Source organism: Colletes gigas, unplaced genomic scaffold, assembly GCF_013123115.1.
Source record: "Colletes gigas isolate AHSC1104 unplaced genomic scaffold, ASM1312311v1 Colletes_gigas_Sc00011, whole genome shotgun sequence".
NCBI classification, from domain to species: domain Eukaryota; kingdom Metazoa; phylum Arthropoda; class Insecta; order Hymenoptera; family Colletidae; genus Colletes; species Colletes gigas.
Window position 1 is genome coordinate 6536714 of NW_025106640.1, and position 19578 is coordinate 6556291.

At 47.1% G+C, this 19578-nt stretch overlaps 3 protein-coding genes across 6 annotated transcripts in view; 2 read left to right on the plus strand and 1 right to left on the minus strand.

Moving 5' to 3' along the window:
• The window catches only part of LOC122398359 (ecdysone-induced protein 74EF-like), a 177321-nt gene extending 172144 nt beyond the window's left edge, over positions 1-5177 (plus strand). For all 3 annotated transcript variants that reach the window (XM_043398131.1, XM_043398132.1, XM_043398133.1), the window contains one exon: positions 1668-5177. In XM_043398131.1, coding sequence (XP_043254066.1) covers positions 1668-2218 — 551 coding nt within the window. In that variant the 3' untranslated portion in view covers positions 2219-5177. The remainder of the gene's footprint in view (positions 1-1667) is intronic.
• Positions 5178-6177: 1000 nt separating this feature from the next.
• On the plus strand, positions 6178-14785 carry LOC122398330 (spectrin alpha chain). Of its 2 annotated transcripts, XM_043398070.1 has the most exons (10): positions 6178-6298; positions 6359-6592; positions 6666-6897; positions 6981-10597; positions 10687-10731; positions 11071-13598; positions 13691-13745; positions 13827-14205; positions 14299-14465; positions 14528-14785. In XM_043398070.1, the coding sequence occupies exons 2-10, from the start codon at positions 6443-6445 to the stop codon at positions 14654-14656; spliced, it is 7302 nt and encodes a 2433-aa protein (XP_043254005.1). In that variant the 5' UTR covers positions 6178-6298; positions 6359-6442; the 3' UTR covers positions 14657-14785. The 2 variants fall into 2 exon arrangements, with proteins under 2 accessions (XP_043254005.1, XP_043254006.1); XM_043398071.1 differs by lacking the exon at positions 10687-10731.
• Positions 14786-14948: 163 nt separating this feature from the next.
• On the minus strand, positions 14949-17147 carry LOC122398366 (WD repeat-containing protein 46). Its single transcript, XM_043398149.1, has 6 exons — positions 17016-17147; positions 16213-16901; positions 15836-16152; positions 15434-15758; positions 15250-15363; positions 14949-15188 (listed from the first exon to the last, which is right to left on the minus strand). Exons 1-6 carry the CDS (start codon positions 17026-17028, stop codon positions 15063-15065), a joined length of 1584 nt encoding a protein of 527 aa, XP_043254084.1. The 5' UTR covers positions 17029-17147; the 3' UTR covers positions 14949-15062.
• Positions 17148-19578: the final 2431 nt, after the last annotated feature.

The following is a 19578-nucleotide window of genomic DNA, read 5'->3' on the forward strand; positions in this document are numbered from 1 at the left end:
TGGACGTAGGAGTCTGTTCTAAAAAAACGCATTAATCCTCGTTACGCCCATGACCACGGGCCAGCGCTGCTGTCGTACGCTCGGATCGCGTATATTCGCATACCGTATGGGCGAGCTCGCACGCATAAGGGACGATTTCTGTGTAACGACGCGGCTAACCTTCCCGCCGCGAGACCGTAAACGATGTTTCCATCGTCCGTAGATCGCGTATACGATTCGACGGGTTATATACCTAGGCCTGGCCGCCCCGTGTATCGCCGGTGCAAGAAGCCATGGAATCGAGATCGATCGCAGAGGTTAGGGGGGAAAAAAAAGGTTATCGAGACGAAGCCGAGAGAGGCTGTCCCGAAGCATCAATCATCCTGTGACAGAAACGGCATAGCACCGGCAACGATGCTTCGTGGACAGCTATTAATAGTTCATTGCACGGTTAAGTACGATGTGTACTTAAGAGGCGCGGTGCGAAAACCTCGATAGACGCGGACTCGATGCCACGCAGCGAGTTGACGAGTACCAGGAGTCGATTCGAAGATTTATTTCTGTCGGAAGGATGATGCCCGAGCCGCAAACGATTTAAACGGATCCCCCTGTCTACGCGGATATAGGTTAGAAGGCCTAATTATTGCCATTCGAACCATCGACAGTCGCTCCTATCATTTTTGTACGAGTATTTTCTCTCGTCGGTATCGCGCATACAGACTCGTAGAATGATTCATAAATATTTGCATACGTAAATGCTAATCGCGTGGTTTTGCTTCAATCCACTTCACGAATTCTTGGAACGCTCTATAGAGAACACAGATCGTCGAGATACGGTGCGATCAGTCGTCCCGGATTATGGCGGGGAATCCCCTGAAATATGCGACCAATAGCTTGTACTTCGCGCAGTAGAATGGCGCCTCCTTTGATCAGACTTGTTAAGTAGACCAAATCGGATAGCAAACGAACTTGTAATAGCTTCGCGACGATCTAGAAAACAACTTTATATAGCGATTTGTATTTTCTTTTGCCCCTCTTTGTGCCACGGAGATGCAATTCTGTTTACCCCCTATGGGAACGGTATGTAAATTTATCGAGTGGTTAGAGATCGCATTTCCGGTGTTCGAGATTCTCGATTCGGAAGTACGCGCGAAAAGTGGAAAAAATAGAAAGCGAAACTTGTTTCGAGCATGGCGTGCATCGTCGATCGAAGCTGCTCGAAACGTTACAAAGAATCAAGCATGATCCGAATCCAATTAGCGTGGAATATCCACACGTTAAATTAACTTGGAATTAATACGCAGGTTGAAAAGGCTGGTACGCGTTGCACCCAATTTCGTTCTACCGTAGATAACGAAGTGCGCGTCAATTTCAATGGTAAAAAAATGTAATAACCCAGACTCGTACCGTAATTAATTCGATGATCTACATTACCCTTTGATGATAGTGTAGACGGTGGCGCCACTCAACGAAAATCGCGCGAACACGAGTCATCCGTGGACCCTCCATCTTGCAATCAAGTTTTAAATGCCTCGTGATCGGCGTTACGATACCGTAGAAAAGTATGATACATAGACCACGATGCTTGATCGACTCGATGGACTGGTATTCGCGTATGATAAAAAGACCAACACGTTCGATTAAAAATGCCCCCCATACTCAACGATGACCTTCGTTTCTGTTTACAGTGTCCGAGAGCTACAGCAGTTACGTGAATTCGATGTACGCGAGCGGGGGACAATTCGCTACCCCCTGCACCCCGAGCCCCCCGAGAGGACACGGCGGCGTCCCGACGAGCGTGATCCAAGCAGCCACCAGCTCGGTATCCGACGATCTGTACCTGCTTGAGTTGGGCTTCCCTCCGCGATCGAAGAAGAACAAGTTGAAGAAACCCCGTCAAGGTGACGGAGCAGCAGTGAAGAGGAAATCTCGCGAGGGCTCGACCACGTACCTATGGGAGTTTCTGTTAAAGTTGTTGCAAGACCGGGAGTACTGCCCACGGTACATCAAGTGGACGAATCGCGAACGGGGAGTGTTCAAGCTGGTCGACAGCAAGGCGGTGTCCCGTCTGTGGGGTCTGCACAAGAACAAGCCGGACATGAATTACGAGACCATGGGCCGTGCTCTGCGTTACTATTACCAGCGCGGCATTCTAGCGAAAGTCGACGGTCAGAGGTTGGTCTATCAGTTTGTGGACGTGCCGAAGGATATTATAGAAATCGACTGTACCGGCGCGTGAGACAGGGCTAGGCCCACGAGGGAGCAGCACGAGAGAGTTCGAGCCGTACGGGAAAAGAGTCGTTCGCGTATTCGCACAGCGATCGTTCGCAAGATGACACCGTCGAGCAGCTCTTCCTGCCACAACGTCCCGACTTGGCACACCCCTCAGACGATCTGAAAAAACCATACGCCCTCTCTCTGACTTCGTTTGTTCCTTGTATTATATATGTATACCTATAGAGATGTATATTAACGAAGTATGCGCGAGTACAGACGCTGCCGCGAGAGGATGAATGTTTGTTTTATCGACGCGTCGGTTGCGCCACGGTGCACGGGGCACGCCATTGTTGCCCGTGCGCCGCAAAATTTCGTCCTCTGGTCTTTCTATACATTATTATGTTTTTTGTTACTTTTTGACGATTGATACGTCGATAGTAATCGTACTAAGCTTTACAACGTTTATATATATAGAGAAGTATATATATATGTGTAAGTATATATATATGCGTTGAGCTCGTTCAAATTTGTACAAAATTTAGTTCTTAAAGGATAAAAGGGATGCTACGGCACAAGTGTTATTAAATGTATTTTAATCAAGAGAGAAAAAGATGAATCTAGTATGGACAAATTTACTTAAACGTAAAGTATAGTCGGAAGTATAGGCGAACAATTGTACATTCGAGAGCGCGATAAATTATTTATTGTATATTAGACGATTATATATGTTACCTAGAGAAAGAAAAATGAAAAAAGATGAAAATTGTTATGTAACGTGTCGACGAAAGGGAAATATGAGAAAAAGGGGAAACGAGACACACATACGTACACACACGCGACGTGGAAAGTTTTTAAAAATGACGAGGAAGAAGTTGAGGAAAAAAAAAGAAAAAAAAATGAAACATAATGAAACGAAATGAGGGCTGTGAAAAGATTCAGAAACGGATGAACGGATAGAGCGGAAACGAACGACGTTTAACAAAGTTTCGTGGAGCGAGCTCAGGGAGGGGTACACACACACACAATACACACACGGACACACGCGCGCACGTACACCACTCGTGAACACATACACACTATATTTTTTTAAATATAAGCGAAAAGGGCGACTCTTCTATTTGAGCTGAGGGTTCAACAACGTAAGGTGCTGGCTATACACACGAGGTCCAAGAATGTTATTTAGCAAGCTAGTGTTACTAATTCATAAAAAAAAAAAAAGATTATTGAAACAGACATTATATATCTCTGTATATATAAAATACACCTTTAGTATATATTATTGAATATTATATATATATTATATGAATATATATTGTATGTTATGTAGTAAATGGAGCGAGTTAATGTGTCTCTATGAGATTTTTCCGTCACGTCGGTGTTTTGAGGAAGTTGCGTGCAACCGTTCTACGTACGATGTCTCTGTTCCGTTACTACAAGAAACGAACCAACGTTTAGATGCATAATCGTTTCACTTTCCTTGTTTTTCGTCGTCTACACCCATACGGTCGAGATCGAACTTGTCATTTCGTCAATTCGAATCTCGCCCGCCCTGTAACGCACACTTTTATGCTCGTACGAGAACTCGTCATGCTCACAGGGATCAGAGACATCGTACCTTTAACCCATTTATGCCCAGAAAGAACGAGGACGATTCGGAACCGCTTGTAATCGATACAACGAGTCGCGAGTTAAAATCATTTTTGAAAATTTTATCCGCTCGACGGGAGTATTTTTTATCACGCGACCGATCCGCGCGTAAATGGGTTAAGTCGGTCCTGTCTACGGGCGAGGCTCCTCGACGCGGTTCCGTCTCCCCCCCCTGTTCGTTTGTTTGCGTTTGCGGTTACGTCGGGCACCGATTCGCGCGTCGGTGGTAACGGGGACACGAGTGCGGTAAAAAAAACTGTTTTTTTTTTTTTGCTATCGCGAGCGACTCCGGACAGGACTGTATTTCCGAGCGTAATGTGACCAGATCTGTGAAATTCCAATGTCGCACCAGCCGAAGCGTTACGAAGTACCAACAGAGTGGGACAACTACGAGCAATACTAATTCGGGTCAGCGTGCATGCGTCCAACTGCCAAATATTTAAAATCCGGGACACTTTACGGGTAAAATTTTAATCACAGGGCGGAGATAGCGTGAAACCCTGGACGTCTCTGGTCACATTATTCGAGCGTAGAGTTTAGCCTAACCCGGGCACGTGGGGCGTTCGAACGCGATAAGTTAGAGCGAAGTTTAATTTATTGTACGCCACCCCTCACCCCCCACACCCACTCCCCATCTCCGCCGCCCGAGAGGACGTGACGTGCGAGTGCAAGCGTATCCTGTAGATAATAAGTTTTTGTACATAAAAAAAAAGATGAAGATTCGTTGAGAACATACTTAGAAAGAACATTACGCTGGTTAACTGTTCGTAACTGTGGAGAGACGAGAGTAACGAGAGAGAGAGAGAGAGAGTGAGAGAGAGAGAAACGCCGGAGGGAAAGGATGAGAGGAGAATGGGAGAGTTTGCTCTCTGATCGCAGTTCTTTGATCACCTCAAAACGAATTTCGATGAAGAAAGGAAACACAGTGAATAATAATAATAATAATGATAAATAATAACAATATGAAAAAAAAAAAAGAAAACGATCAAGTGCTGCCAATAAATGCCTGTAAACGGTCCCTTGCATTTTCTGCCACTAAAAAGAGAAATGAAACATGTAAGCGTAAGCAAACAGAGCGCGTTGTTCGAATCAAGAGAAATGCGATGGGACGCCAGACATACCGATGATACAAAGCGAATTGCCTTCTCGTAATTAACAAAGACGTGTTGCCTTCTAACAAAGAAAACATATTAAAAAGAAAAAAAAGTTCTAGCAATTTGTATCGTAAAATACCATCGACTTTGTCCAGAGTACTTAAAAAGAAACCTCACACATCCCGTGTATATCCCCTTTGTCAGCATAGCGATTTTGTAACTTTTGTCAAGAGTAACGAAGAGGAAAAAAAAAAAAAACGTACGAAAAGTTTAAAAAAAAAAAAATATTCTGAAACATTTTTGGTACACAGAGACTTTTTTCATATCGCACTCTTTGCATACGCGTATCGGACGAAATAATATATATATTTAAATATATAGGATAAAAAATATGAGAGGGAGAGTTAGGAAATGAATATACATCAGAGTACAATGGACAAAAATAAAGCAAGTACCTATGAATAGTACCACTTCTATACACGATAACATCCACTTATAAACAATGAATAAGATGACACTGCAACAAGAAATCCTATTTTTAGGTGAATTAAATTTACATAATACATAACGATTGACTACGCTACAAGATATTTTAACAAATAAGACTTTACTGTAATAGGGATAAATCTATGATTATTTACCTGTAAAATAATACGAAGACACGATGGATTGACGTAAGGAACTCTAATGTAACGTTCTGTGATTCGTTGTTTGTAGGTGAAATTTAATAAAAGATTACTGTATCATATTCGATTCTGTCTTCACGTTCCCTGTCATCGTCGGAAATAAATCCAACTGAAATTCCCAACGAATTATATCTATGAGCTACGAGGAACGGACTTCATTCAAGAGTTAACAAAATTAATTCCTATGGAGAGTTTATTATAATATAAAATAGTCTATTACGTTTATAAATATTGTTTTCTTTAACTCGTGTAATTAGAATAATATATGAATCTATACTTAAAGAATTGGTTTGTATATAATGAAAAAAACTAAAATAAAAATTAGTCACGATGTATTTAAGTATCATCCACTTTTAGTAAGTACTTGTAGAGGTGATTACACTGCAGTGACGTAATGCTTATATATAAAAACGATTGATAAAGCCCGCGTCCTAAGATGAGACCGGATTGGCCTACCGTGAGATTAGTCGGCCAATCGCGTACGCGGATCCGATGGAAAGGTTTCATTGGCCCGCTATTCGTCGTATGGGCGTAGATAATCCCGCAGTCATTATTGAACCACGACGAACGAAAGTTGTCATTGTGCGTGTCAGATTGTAAAAAATTGTGCAAGGTGTACGTTGGTTTTTACATCGTTACGAGTGAAAATAATTGGAACAGCGGTTGTACAGATCGGTAATTGTTAGCGATAATTTAATAGACGTATCATCGAGGCTGTAACGGCTGGTTTTACAGAAATAATCGACTTTGCCACACCCTGTGGCCATTTTGGAGAGGAGTGATTGTTCCACGAATGCCGAACGGTAAATAACGTTCAAGATGGATCAGATCACGCCAAAGGAAGTGAAAATCTTGGAAAATCCTGAGGACATTCAGGAGAGGCGAGAACAGGTTCTGAGTCGGTATGCTAATTTCAAAGCGGAAGCGCGTAACAAGAGAGACAAACTCGAGGACTCCCGTCGCTTTCAGGTATAGTTTTTTCTAATCGTTCTTACGATTCGTGTAGCCGGTATCTGTTTTAACGAAATCCGTTGGTTCGTAGTATTTTAAGCGAGATGCGGACGAACTCGAAGGATGGATCTACGAGAAATTGCAAGCTGCCTCGGACGAAAGCTACAAGGACCCGACGAATCTTCAAGCGAAAATACAGAAACATCAGGCATTCGAAGCTGAAGTCGCCGCCCATTCCAATGCCATAGTGTCGCTTGACAACACCGGCTCAGAAATGATTGCACAGCATCATTTTGCTAGTGATGTCATTCGTAAAAGATTGGGTAAATACCATCCGGGGGACAACCTGGTTTTTTTTTCTATTTAATTTTTTAATAAAAACTTAAGGTTACCATGATTTTTGTAGAGGACCTGCATCGTCTGTGGGAGTTGTTGCTGGCTAGATTGGCCGATAAGGGTCTCAAACTTCAACAAGCCTTGGTTCTTGTACAATTTATCAGACACTGCGACGAAGTAATGTTCTGGATCCATGACAAAGAAGCGTTCGTAACGACCGACGAATTCGGACACGACCTGGAACACGTAGAAGTACTCCAGAGGAAGTTCGACGAGTTTCAGAAGGACATGGCCAGCCAGGAATACAGAGTGACCGAAGTGAACGAGCTAGCATACAAGCTTCTCTTGGACGGGCACCCGGAGCGCGATACTATTTTGCGCAGAAAAGAGGAACTCAACGAGTCCTGGCAGAGATTGAAACAGCTTGCTGTTTTGAGGCAGGAGAAACTGTTTGGCGCCCACGAGATCCAGAGATTTAACCGGGACGCGGACGAAACGATGGCTTGGATCGCCGAGAAGGACGTCGTTCTCTCCTCGGACGACTTTGGACGCGATCTCGCGAGCGTGCAAACGTTACAGAGGAAACACGAGGGCATAGAACGGGACTTGGCGGCTCTGGAGGATAAGGTGTACACCCTGGGAGCCGAGGCGGATCGTCTGGCAGCTATTCACCAGGCAGACCATTCGAAACAGATTCAAGCGAAACGCGCGGAGATCTTGCAATCGTGGGAGAGTTTAACGGCAAAGGCAAAGGAACGACGCCTGAAGCTCGACGAGTCTTACTATTTGCACAGATTCTTAGCCGACTATAGAGACCTGGTCTCGTGGATGAACGATATGCGCGCGATTATATCGGCGGACGAATTGGCTAAGGACGTAGCCGGCGCGGAGGCCTTAGTTGAGAGGCATCAGGAACACAAGGGGGAAATCGACGCCAGGGCGGACAGCTTCGACTCGACCACCTTGGCTGGCAACAAACTCCTGGAAAAGAAACACTACGCCGCGGAGGAGGTGGCTCGAAAGTTGAATTCCCTCGCGGAGGACAAACAGTCTCTCCTGAGTCTCTGGGAGAAGAGAAGGATCTTGTACGAACAGTGCATGGACTTGCAGCTGTTCTATCGAGACACGGAACAGGCGGACGCGTGGATGGCCAAACAAGAAGCGTTCTTGGCGAACGAGGACCTAGGGGACTCGCTCGACAGCGTGGAAGCTCTCATCAAGAAGCACGAGGACTTCGACAAGTCTCTGGCTGCCCAAGAGGAGAAGATCAACGTGCTGGACGAGTTCGCCGGGAAACTGATCGAGGGTGAACATTACGCGGCGGACGACGTGGCTCAGAGACGTCAGTTCCTGTTGGAGAGGCGCGCCGTGCTTCTGGAGAAGTCTGCACAGAGAAGACGTCGTTTGGAAGACGCATACAAATTGCAGCAGTTCGAGCGCGACTGCGACGAGACGAAGGGCTGGGTGAACGAGAAATTGAAATTCGCCACCGACGACAGCTACTTGGATCCCACCAATCTGAACGGCAAGGTGCAGAAGCACCAGAACTTCGAGCAAGAATTGAATGCAAATAGAACTCGCATGGAGGAGATGGTGGCGACCGGTCGGGAGCTGATAGAGAGCGACCACTACGCCAGCGATCGAATTCGTACTCGTACAGATGAGATCATGAGGCTGTGGGATTGCCTCACCCACGCCACCGAGAAGAAGGGTGCAAAGCTGCAAGAAGCCTCTCAGCAACAGCAGTTCAATCGTACCGTCGAGGACATTGAACTGTGGCTGTCGGAGGTCGAGGGACAGTTGATGTCTGAAGACTACGGCAAAGATCTGACCAGCGTGCAGAACCTGCAGAAGAAGCACGCCCTCCTCGAGGCTGACGTCGCGTCCCACTCGGACCGGATCGAGGGCATCACCCAAGCCGCGGAGCAGTTCGTCAAGTCGGGCCACTTCGACGCGAACAACATCAAAGTGAAGCAGGACCAGCTGCACTCTAGGTACGCCGCCCTCCAACGACCGATGAGCATCCGGAAGCAACGGCTCCTCGACTCCCTGCAGGTGCAGCAGCTGTTCAGGGACATTGAGGACGAGGAGGCCTGGATCCGCGAGAAGGAGCCGGTGGCTGCGTCCACCAACCGTGGCCGTGACCTGATCGGCGTGCAGAACCTGCAGAAGAAACACCAGGCGGTCCTGGCGGAGATAAACAACCACGAGCCCCGGGTGGCTGCTGTCTGCCAGGCGGGAGCCACCATGTTGGAGGAGAACCACTTCGCCGCTGAGGAGATCAGTCAACGTTTGGCCGCGTTGGACGAGCACTGGGGACAGCTGAAGGAGAAGGCTCGTCAGCGCAAGAATGACCTGGACGATTCCCTCCAGGCGCATCAGTACTTCGCGGACGCGAACGAGGCGGAGTCATGGATGAAGGAGAAGAGACCGATCGTGATGAACGCAGATTATGGCAAGGACGAGGACAGCTCGGAGGCTCTGTTGAAGAAACACGAGGCGTTGGTCAGCGACCTGGAGGCGTTTGCTAGCACTATAGCCGCGCTCAGGGACCAGGCTGCCTCCTGTCGCCAGCAAGAGACGCCTACCATCGACATCACCGGCAAGGAATGCGTAGTAGCTCTGTACGATTACACGGAAAAGTCACCGCGCGAGGTGTCCATGAAGAAGGGCGACACGCTCACGCTCCTGAACTCCAACAACAAGGACTGGTGGAAGGTGGAGGTGAACGACCGTCAGGGTTTCGTTCCAGCCGCCTACGTGAAGCGTGTGGAGCCTGAAGCTGGCCTCAGCGCGTCTCAGCAGAACCTGGCCAGGGAGCAGAGCTCCATAGCTGCCAGACAGTCGCAGATCGAGGGTCAGTACGACGATCTTCTGAGACTGGCTCGCGAACGACAGAACAAGCTCAACGAAACAGCCAAGGCTTATGTGCTGGTGAGAGAGGCTGCAGAGCTGGCCACCTGGATCAAGGACAAGGAGAATCACGCTCAGGTTCAGGACGTTGGCGAGGACCTGGAACAGGTGGAGGTGATGCAGAAGAAGTTCGACGACTTCCAGGCTGATCTGAAGGCCAACGAGGTACGGCTGGCGGAGATGAACGAGATCGCCGTGCAGTTGATGAGCCTGGGACAGACGGAGGCTGCCCTCAAGATCCAGACGCAGATACAGGACCTGAACGAGAAATGGACCAGTCTGCAGACTCTCACCGCCGAAAGGGCTAATCAGCTAGGCTCAGCTCACGAGGTTCAGCGGTTCCACCGTGACGTAGACGAGACCAAGGATTGGATCCGCGAGAAGGACGCGGCTCTGAACAACGACGACCTTGGGAAGGATCTGCGCAGCGTGCAGGCCCTGCAGCGCAAGCACGAGGGTCTCGAGAGGGACTTGGCCGCCCTCGGGGACAAGATAAAGCAGCTGGACGAAACCGCCAATCGACTGATGCAGTCGCATCCGGAGACCGCCGAGCAGACGTACGCCAAGCAGAAAGAGATCAACGAAGAGTGGACTCAGTTGACGGCAAAAGCAAACAGCAGAAAGGAGAAGTTGCTAGACTCCTACGACTTGCAACGATTCCTCAGCGATTATCGGGACCTGATGGCTTGGATCAATTCAATGATGGGTCTAGTTGCTTCGGAGGAGCTGGCTTCCGACGTCACCGGCGCGGAAGCTTTGCTCGAACGTCATCAGGTGGGTCTCGAGCAGTACTTCAGTTGATCTTTATTACTGATAATCGTCCAATGGTCACACCGGTCGTTCACGAGTAATTTGAATTATAGAATCACAGAGCAGAGATAGACGCGCGATACGGCGTACTCCAGGAGGTATCGGAAAGTGTTTGAGCATGAAACGAAATACGTATTCTTACGATTAATCACTTGGTATAATTTTTGTTGTTGTTGTTGGTGAACCTTTTGTTTCATGGAAGAGAGGAGAGATTTGGCAGGTCGATGTTTTGTAACGAAGACACCGCCTATTAACACCTTTTGAACATTTTATACGTATTATATTTTCAATGCTTCTTATAGTGTAATCGCTGCCTTTTTCTACCGCTTATCGTAGTGTCTATGGTCGAGTGGATTGATACGTATGCAACATCATGCGTGTGAATTTATATAAAGGTACTCGAAATGGTGCGTTGAAGTCTCGCTGTTCTGTTGCAGGAGCATCGAATGGAGATCGACGCCAGAGCTGGCACCTTCCAAGCGTTCGAGCTGTTCGGGCAACAGCTGCTGCAGTCCAGTCATTACGCTAGCGTTGAGATTCAGGAGAAGCTCGAGTCCATGGCGGAGGCTAGACAGGAGCTGGAGAAAGCGTGGGTGCAACGACGCATGCAACTCGACCAGAATCTGGAGCTGCAACTGTTCTGCAGAGACTGCGAGCAAGCTGAGAATTGGATGAGCGCTCGCGAGGCGTTCCTCAGCAGCGCTGACACCGTGGACAGCAGCGACAACGTAGAGGCTCTCATCAAGAAGCACGAGGACTTCGACAAAGCGATCAACGCCCACGAGGAGAAGATCGCCACGTTGCAGACGCTGGCTGACCAGCTCATAGCAGCAGAGCACTACGCCGCTAAACCGATCGACGAGAGGCGTTGTCAGGTGCTGGACCGCTGGAAGCATCTCAAGGATGCCCTCATCGAGAAACGTTCCAAGCTGGGCGAGTCCCAGACCCTCCAGCAATTCTCTCGCGACGCCGACGAGATGGAGAACTGGATCGCCGAGAAACTCCAGCTGGCCACCGAGGAGAACTACAAGGACCCGGCGAACATACAGTCCAAGCACCAGAAACACCAAGCGTTCGAGGCAGAGCTGGCAGCGAACGCTGATAGGATTCAGTCGGTGTTAGCAATGGGAGGTAATTTGATAGAGAAACATCAATGCGCCGGTTCTGAGGACGCTGTTCAGAAGAGGCTGGCGTCGATCGCCGACCAGTGGGAGTACCTCACGCAGAAGACCACCGAGAAATCGATGAAGCTCAAGGAGGCGAACAAGCAACGCACCTACATAGCCGCGGTGAAGGATCTGGACTTTTGGTTGGGCGAGGTGGAAAGCTTGCTCACTTCCGAGGACGCGGGCAAGGACCTGGCCTCTGTGCAGAACCTGATGAAGAAGCATCAGTTGGTGCAGGCCGATATCCAGGCGCACGATGATAGGATCAAGGACATGAACGCGCAGGCGGACTCTCTGATCGAGAGCGGGCAATTCGACGCGGCTGGCATCCAAGAGAAACGACAGAGCATCAACGAACGTTACGAGAGGATCATCAACCTGGCAGCTCACAGACAGGCAAGGCTGAACGAGGCGAACACGCTGCATCAGTTCTTCAGGGACATAGCAGATGAAGAGTCGTGGATCAAGGAGAAGAAGCTGTTGGTCGGCTCGGACGATTACGGTCGCGATCTGACCGGCGTTCAGAACCTGAAGAAGAAGCACAAGAGGCTGGAGGCGGAGTTGGGTAGCCACGAGCCTGCCATACAGGCGGTCCAAGAGGCCGGGGAGAAGCTGATGGATGTGTCGAACTTCAGCGTACCTGAAATCGAGCAACGTCTGAAGTTGCTTAACCAGGCGTGGGCGGAGCTCAAGCAGCTGGCCGCTAACAGAGGCCAGAAGCTGGACGAGTCGCTCACGTATCAGCAGTTCCTGGCCAAGGTCGAGGAAGAGGAGGCATGGATCACGGAGAAGCAACAGTTGCTCTCGGTGGAGGACTATGGGGACACTATGGCCGCGGTGCAAGGCTTGCTGAAGAAGCACGACGCGTTCGAGACCGATTTCGCGGTGCACGGGGACCGTTGCAAGGACATCTGCGAGGCCGGCGAGGCTCTGATCAAAGCTGGCAACCACCGCGCGGACGCCATTGGTCAGAGATGCGCCCAGCTGCGCAACAAACTGGAACAACTTGGCGCCCTGGCCGGCAGAAGGAAGATCAGGCTCAACGACAATTCCGCCTACCTGCAGTTCATGTGGAAAGCGGACGTGGTCGAGTCGTGGATCGCCGACAAGGAGACCCACGTGCGCTCTGAGGAGTTTGGACGAGACTTGTCCACCGTTCAGACGCTGCTCACCAAGCAGGAGACCTTCGACGCGGGTCTCCACGCGTTCGAGCACGAGGGAATTCAGAATATCACGTCACTGAAAGAGATGCTGGTTGATTCCGGACACAATCAGACACCCAGTATTCAGAAACGTCACGCGGACGTGATCGCAAGATGGCAGAAGCTTCTCGCCGACTCCGACGCGAGGAAGCAACGTTTGCTGAGGATGCAGGACCAGTTCAGGCAGATCGAGGAACTGTACCTGACGTTCGCCAAGAAGGCGTCCGCTTTCAATTCGTGGTTCGAGAACGCGGAGGAGGATCTGACCGATCCGGTTCGTTGCAACAGTATCGAGGAGATCAGAGCGCTCAGAGAGGCTCACGCGCAATTCCAAGCTAGCTTGTCCTCGGCTGAGGCGGACTTTGACGCTCTCGCGGCTCTGGACAGACAGATCAAGAGCTTCAACGTAGGCCCCAACCCGTACACTTGGTTCACGATGGAGGCGTTGGAGGACACGTGGCGTAATTTGCAGAAAATAATCAAAGAACGAGACGTGGAACTCGCGAAGGAGGCACAACGACAAGAAGAGAACGACAAACTGCGTAAAGAGTTTGCCAAGCACGCTAACGCATTCCATCAGTGGTTGGCAGAGACAAGGTATATGATAGCTTCGAACTTGTATAAATTAGTTTAGTTACTTTGATCTTGTTGATCGTCTTATGTTTCTAACTATTTTTTCATGGTCACAGGACATCTATGATGGAAGGGTCAGGGTCGTTGGAACAGCAACTGGAAGCTACAAAGGTAAGGCTAACTAAACCTTACGTTATGTCATTATTGGTACTTCTAGAAATTAGATTCTACTCTCATGTATTTCTTCTTCAGAGGAAAACTCAAGAGGTTCGTGCGCGTCGCCAAGACTTGAAGAAGATCGAAGATCTGGGCGCGATTTTGGAGGAGCATTTAATTCTAGATAATCGTTACACGGAACACAGTACCGTGGGATTGGCGCAACAGTGGGATCAGTTGGATCAGCTGGGAATGCGTATGCAGCACAACTTGGAACAGCAGATACAGGCGCGTAACCAGTCAGGTGTTTCCGAGGATGCGCTGAAAGAGTTCTCCATGATGTTCAAACACTTCGACAAAGACAAGAGCGGGCGTCTTAATCACCAAGAGTTCAAATCGTGTTTAAGAGCGCTTGGGTACGATCTACCGATGGTGGAGGAGGGTCAGCCTGACCCGGAATTCGAAAACATTCTAGGTTTGTCATCCCATTTAGTCTCCAATTGAAGTTCGTGGATCAAAGTGTAAAGGATAATCGCTGAGAATTCTAAACTTCGTTTATTCGTTTTAGATATCGTTGATCCAAATAGAGATGGTTACGTATCGTTGCAAGAGTACATGGCATTCATGATCAGCAAGGAGACCGAAAACGTGCAGAGTTCCGAAGAAATAGAAAACGCTTTCCGCGCCATCACTGCCGCTGATCGGCCATACGTTACGAAAGAGGAACTATACGCTGTGAGTATATATTTTTAAATAGTTCTTTAAATATTTATTGACATCGTGTCGTTAATTTTTAGAACCTTACGAAGGAGATGGCCGATTACTGCGTCGCCCGCATGAAACCCTACGTAGACCCGAAGACAGAACGACCGATCACGGGAGCATTGGATTATATCGAATTCACTCGAACCCTTTTCCAAAATTAATTACAATTCCATAAATTATTCAATTTTTAATATAGGACTTATTAAATTATAGGAGCAAAAACGTGAGATACGATACTTGTTTTATTAAAGACCTCGCTACTTTAACTAGATGCATATATATATAATATATTATTCAACGTTGAACATGTTTTTATTTTATAGCACGTATCGCATGATTGTCCCCGTAATCTTTGTATCGATATATACAGCATTTATGAACAATCTTTAAAAATAAATTATTCATTTTACATAGAAACTTTATGCGGTACCAAATCAACAAACACTATATTGTTTCTTAAAAAAAGTTTATTTGCAATTATTCGAGTTACAATTTATAGTCAAATATACACAATGAAACGATCCTCCTTAAATTTAAAATAATTATACAGTTTTGAATTTTATTTTACTATCTAGCTGTACTTTTAGTAGACTTCGATACAAATCTGTTTAACACTCCATAATCTCTTTTAGGTTCTTCCTGTTTCTTCTCATCTGGCCGTATGCCTGTCTGGCGTACATTCTCGAAGGTTTCCTGAAACAATTAATTTTTAATATTTCCATTCTGCGTATAATCGCAATTTATTGATATTTACCCTTCGACTTAAATCCTTGAGAATCTGTTTAGTTTTAATTACTTTGGCAGTGCCTCCCTTTCCTTTGGCTTTCGTTCTACGCGGTTTAAAGTCTATATCTTTTGGCTTAACGTGCTGCAAATAGATTACAATTGCATTATACAATACCAATAGTCAGAATAATTTAACTTCAACTGATACTCACGATAAGTTTCTTCTGCGCCTCGATTCTGTCTCTCAAAGTAGGAACATCTACTTCTACTATGGCAACCGGGTCCAAAGTAATTAATTCCGGCTGAATTTTGTCTAGCAGAGCCTTCACCTCGTTCTCGCGTCTCTGGCTCTTAGTCTGGAACGGATTGCTTTCCAGAGCGTCGTAGTTAGCTTCCCCGCTTCCGGGTACCAAGAGAGACGATACTCCTCTTGTTGTACCAATACCCAAGACATCCTCGTATGGACAAAACTGCATACTCGTTACAGTCCAGTCAGCCTTGTGCCTCAAGTATGGTTTCATTTCATCCGCGCCGGGTCTAATCAACAAGAATTAAAATTCATCGAAACTACAGCCGATTCCCGTGTAACTCGAGTCGTACAAAGCGTCATTTACCGATAAATTTCTACCAAATTCCCCATGGACATCGCCAACTGACCACACTGGCTGTAAGATAAGTGTTGAACAGGGGAATTTGTACGATAATTGTGCACAGGGCCTGCCAACTGCCTGATATCCCACACCTTCACAAACCTAGCTGGGCAGCTAGTTGCCATGTAAGTTCCATACGGATGGACAGCACAAGCAGTTATGGCTTGAGTGTGGCATAACATTTTTGCTAATGGTTCTCTGCTATTTGGAGACCACATAGAGACTACACCTTGCGCACTACCCGTGCATAATAAAGCATTACTTGGATTTTGAGTCATTACCTGCCCAACAAGCAATTATTTTATTCCTTGTAAGAGAACATTAAATATTTTTATACTCACTGCTATGTTTCCTGATTTAGTATTGTAAGATGTTACAAATTTCCCTATAGAGACATCCAGCCAGGCCAAATAACCATCCCTAGATGCACTGGTAAGCAGAAAGTGATAAGGTAAGAACTCCAGCTTATTAATTTTATTCATAGCTTTCAAACAATGGATTTCAATCCCTTGGTTGTCGTATATATACACCCAGTCTTTCTGTGCAACGGCAAACATTGTTTCTAGATGCAGCCATGCCACATCATGGACCGATTCCATTACATTCATTTCACATGCCAATCTTTTTGTCACCCAATCCAAAGCAGCTACATGTCCTTTCCTTCCACCGAGAACCAAGTGTCTACCGTTTCTGGTATATCTTATAGAGTAAGGACCGAATTCTAAGTTCAGTGTAAAGTGCTTGGCTGCACTGGTTATGTCCACACTATCTGCAATTTGTTTCTGCTTGAAACGCGTTGTTACTTCTCCGGGATCGGCTTCCAAACAACCGTAATCTCCCGTTAAAAGCACTTCTGCACGTGCAGTTTCCTCCACAGTACGATTTATAACATTCTCTTTGGTCTTTAACTTCCGTCTTATCACTTGGCTCTGTATCCTAGATGTTTTCTTTCTCAAATCAATTCCCTCGCCTTTGCCATGTTTTCTTAATATTTCTTCGCTGACAGGTGGACGATCGCGAAATCTGTTCCCTGTAAACATTATGTTATTACAAAACGGTTACCTTATAAAATATGCCGAACAAGAACGCAACGAGGGTAGAGATAATAATAGCGTTTAAAGTATCTATGTAATTTAGAAAGTACTTCTAGGTGCCATTGCGTCTCGGTGATTGTAACTGCAACAATTATGACATTGTTTTACAGAAAGTAAATGTTTCACTGTATTCCCTCGGTTTCGATCGAAAACACGTGCAAGGCAGACATGCCAGACGGAGCCCCGGGTGCACCGCGGACACCTCGTTCCACTTTCTCACACTATGCCAGATCACGCGTACGCGAGCTCGCAGAGTTTCGGACAGTCGACAAAGGCAAACTGACGCATGCCCTCTCTCTCGATTCTCCGAAGATGCCCGAAGTAATTTCGGACCGTCTCGTGGGAATCGAGAGCGGAAGGCTCATTCGCCTTCTGGCACTTGAACAACTAACATTCGACCTCACGTCGACGGCATACGATTCCAAGTCTCGACTGCCCAGCCTCTGTTGGCCTCTCCTAACCTCCGCTTATATTTCTGACGACGTATAACGATTACTACTGAATTCTGCCTGCCTCCGCCGGCCTTTCCTGACCGCTGCTGACCGTTCCTCATACTTCTAACAACGTATGACGATTACAACTTGCTACTAATTGCCCCTGCTGGTCTCTGCTTGCCACTGCTTGCCACTGCTGGCATCCACTGGCCCCCGCTGACCTCCGCTGGCCTCTGCTGACCGCTGCTGACCACTCCTAATACTTCTGACAAGGTATAACAATTACTACGTGTTACTGCTTGCTCCTGCTGGCCTCTACATGCCTCTACATACTTCTACATGTCTTTACATGCCCTTGCTGGTGTCTGCTGGCCTCTGCCTGCCTCCGCTCGCCTTTGATGACCGCTGCTGACCACTCCTGATACTTCTGACAACGTATAACGATTACCATGTGTTACTGCTTGCCCCTGCTGGTCTCTACATGCCTCTACATGCCTCTGCTGTCCCCTGCTGATCCCTAATGACCCCTGCTGGCCCCTACTGGCCCCTACTGGCCCCTACTGGCCCCTACTGGCCCCTACTGGCCCCTACTGACCCCTACTGACCCCTGCTGACCACTGCTGACCCTTGTTAACAACTTCTCCCATGATATATATGTATTAAAACATTGTATAATGTAAATCTATGGCAATAAATGATATAATTACAAAGAATTCTATGTGTTCTCATCATTTTTTACCTTTCCTTCCATCTCCAAGTCATTACCTTAGTTATAAGACTCCCTGCAACTCCCTGGTTTCCCTGAACCCACTAGGAAGTCCTGAAACTCAGAACTTTGCTAAAAATTCAGAGTTTCCAAGAATTTTCGGCGTTTCCAAGAAATTCCAGGACTTCCCAGCTGTTTCAGGACTTTCCAGCTGTTTCAGGACCTTCCAAAAGTTGTTTCAGGACTTTCCAGCTGTTTCAGGACCTCCAAAGTTGTTTCAGGACTTCCCAAAAGTTGTTTCAGGACTTCCCAGCTGTTTCAGGACTTTCCAGCTGTTCCAGGACCTTCCAAAAGTTGTTTCAGGACTTCCCAAACGTTGTTTCAGGACTTTCCAGCTGTTTCAGGACTTCCCAAAGTTGTTTCAGGGATTTACAAAAGTTGTTTCAGGACTTTCCAGCTGTTTCAGGACGTCCCAAAGGTTGTTTCAGGCTTTCCAGCTGTTTCAGGACATCCCAAAGTTGTTTCAGGACTTTCCAGCTGTTTCAGGACTTCCAAAGTTGTTTCAGGACTTCCCAAAGGTTGTTTCAGGCTTTCCAGCTGTTTCAGGACTTCCCAAAGGTTGTTTCAGGCTTTCCAGCTGTTTCAGGACATTCCAATTGTTTCAGGACTTTTTGACGAAAAATTTAAACGGGACCCCCCTCAAATCTTTTCGAGGAACTTAGAAATTTTTCGAGCGAATAAATGAATAAGTATCGTTTTATATGGGAAGAGGTGGCAGGTATCTTAATAACTATGGGAATGCTTTGGAGAGGTAAAGAAAGGTAAGAATGACGAGAAGACATAGAATTCTTTGAAATTATAACATTTATTGCCATAGATTTACATTATACAAGGCATTATACATATACATCATATCAGAAGTTATTAACAAAGGTCAGCGTTGGTCAGCAGTGGTCAGCAGGGGGCAGCAGGGGGCAGCAAGGGACAACAGGGGCATGTAGATGCACGTAGAGGCATGTAGAGACCAGCAGGAGCAAGCAGTAACACATAGTAATCGTTATACGTTGTCGGAAGTATGAGGAGTGGTCAGCAGTGGTCAGCAGGGGGCAGCAGGGGTCAGCAAGGGACAACAGGGGCATGTAGATGCACGTAGAGGCATGTAGAGACCAGCAGAAGCAAGCAGTAACACATAGTAATCGTTATACGTTGTCGGAAGTATGAGGAGTGGTCAGCAGCGGTCAGCAAGGGACAACAGGGGCATGTAGATGCATGTAGAGGCATGTAGAGACCAGCAGGAGCAAGCAGTAACACATAGTAATCGTTATACGTTGTCGGAAGTATGAAGAGTGGTCAGCAGTGGTCAGCAGGGGTCAGCAAGGGACAGCAAGGGCATGTAGATGCATGTAGAGGCATGTAGAGACCAGCAGGAGCAAGCAGTAACACATAGTAATCGTTATACGTTGTCGGAAGTAT

Coding starts and splice junctions, on each gene's coding strand:
- LOC122398330 (XM_043398070.1), top strand. CDS start 6,443: ATGGATCAGATCACGCCAAAGGAAGTGAAAATCTTGGAAAATCCTGAG. Junction 10,732..11,070: donor GATACGGCGTACTCCAGGAG/GTATCGGAAAGT, acceptor GTTCTGTTGCAG/GAGCATCGAATGGAGATCGA. Junction 14,466..14,527: donor CGAAAGAGGAACTATACGCT/GTGAGTATATAT, acceptor GTTAATTTTTAG/AACCTTACGAAGGAGATGGC.
- LOC122398366 (XM_043398149.1), bottom strand. Junction 15,759..15,835: donor AATTTGGTAGAAATTTATCG/GTAAATGACGCT, acceptor CTTGTTGATTAG/ACCCGGCGCGGATGAAATGA. Junction 15,364..15,433: donor AGGCGCAGAAGAAACTTATC/GTGAGTATCAGT, acceptor ATCTATTTGCAG/CACGTTAAGCCAAAAGATAT.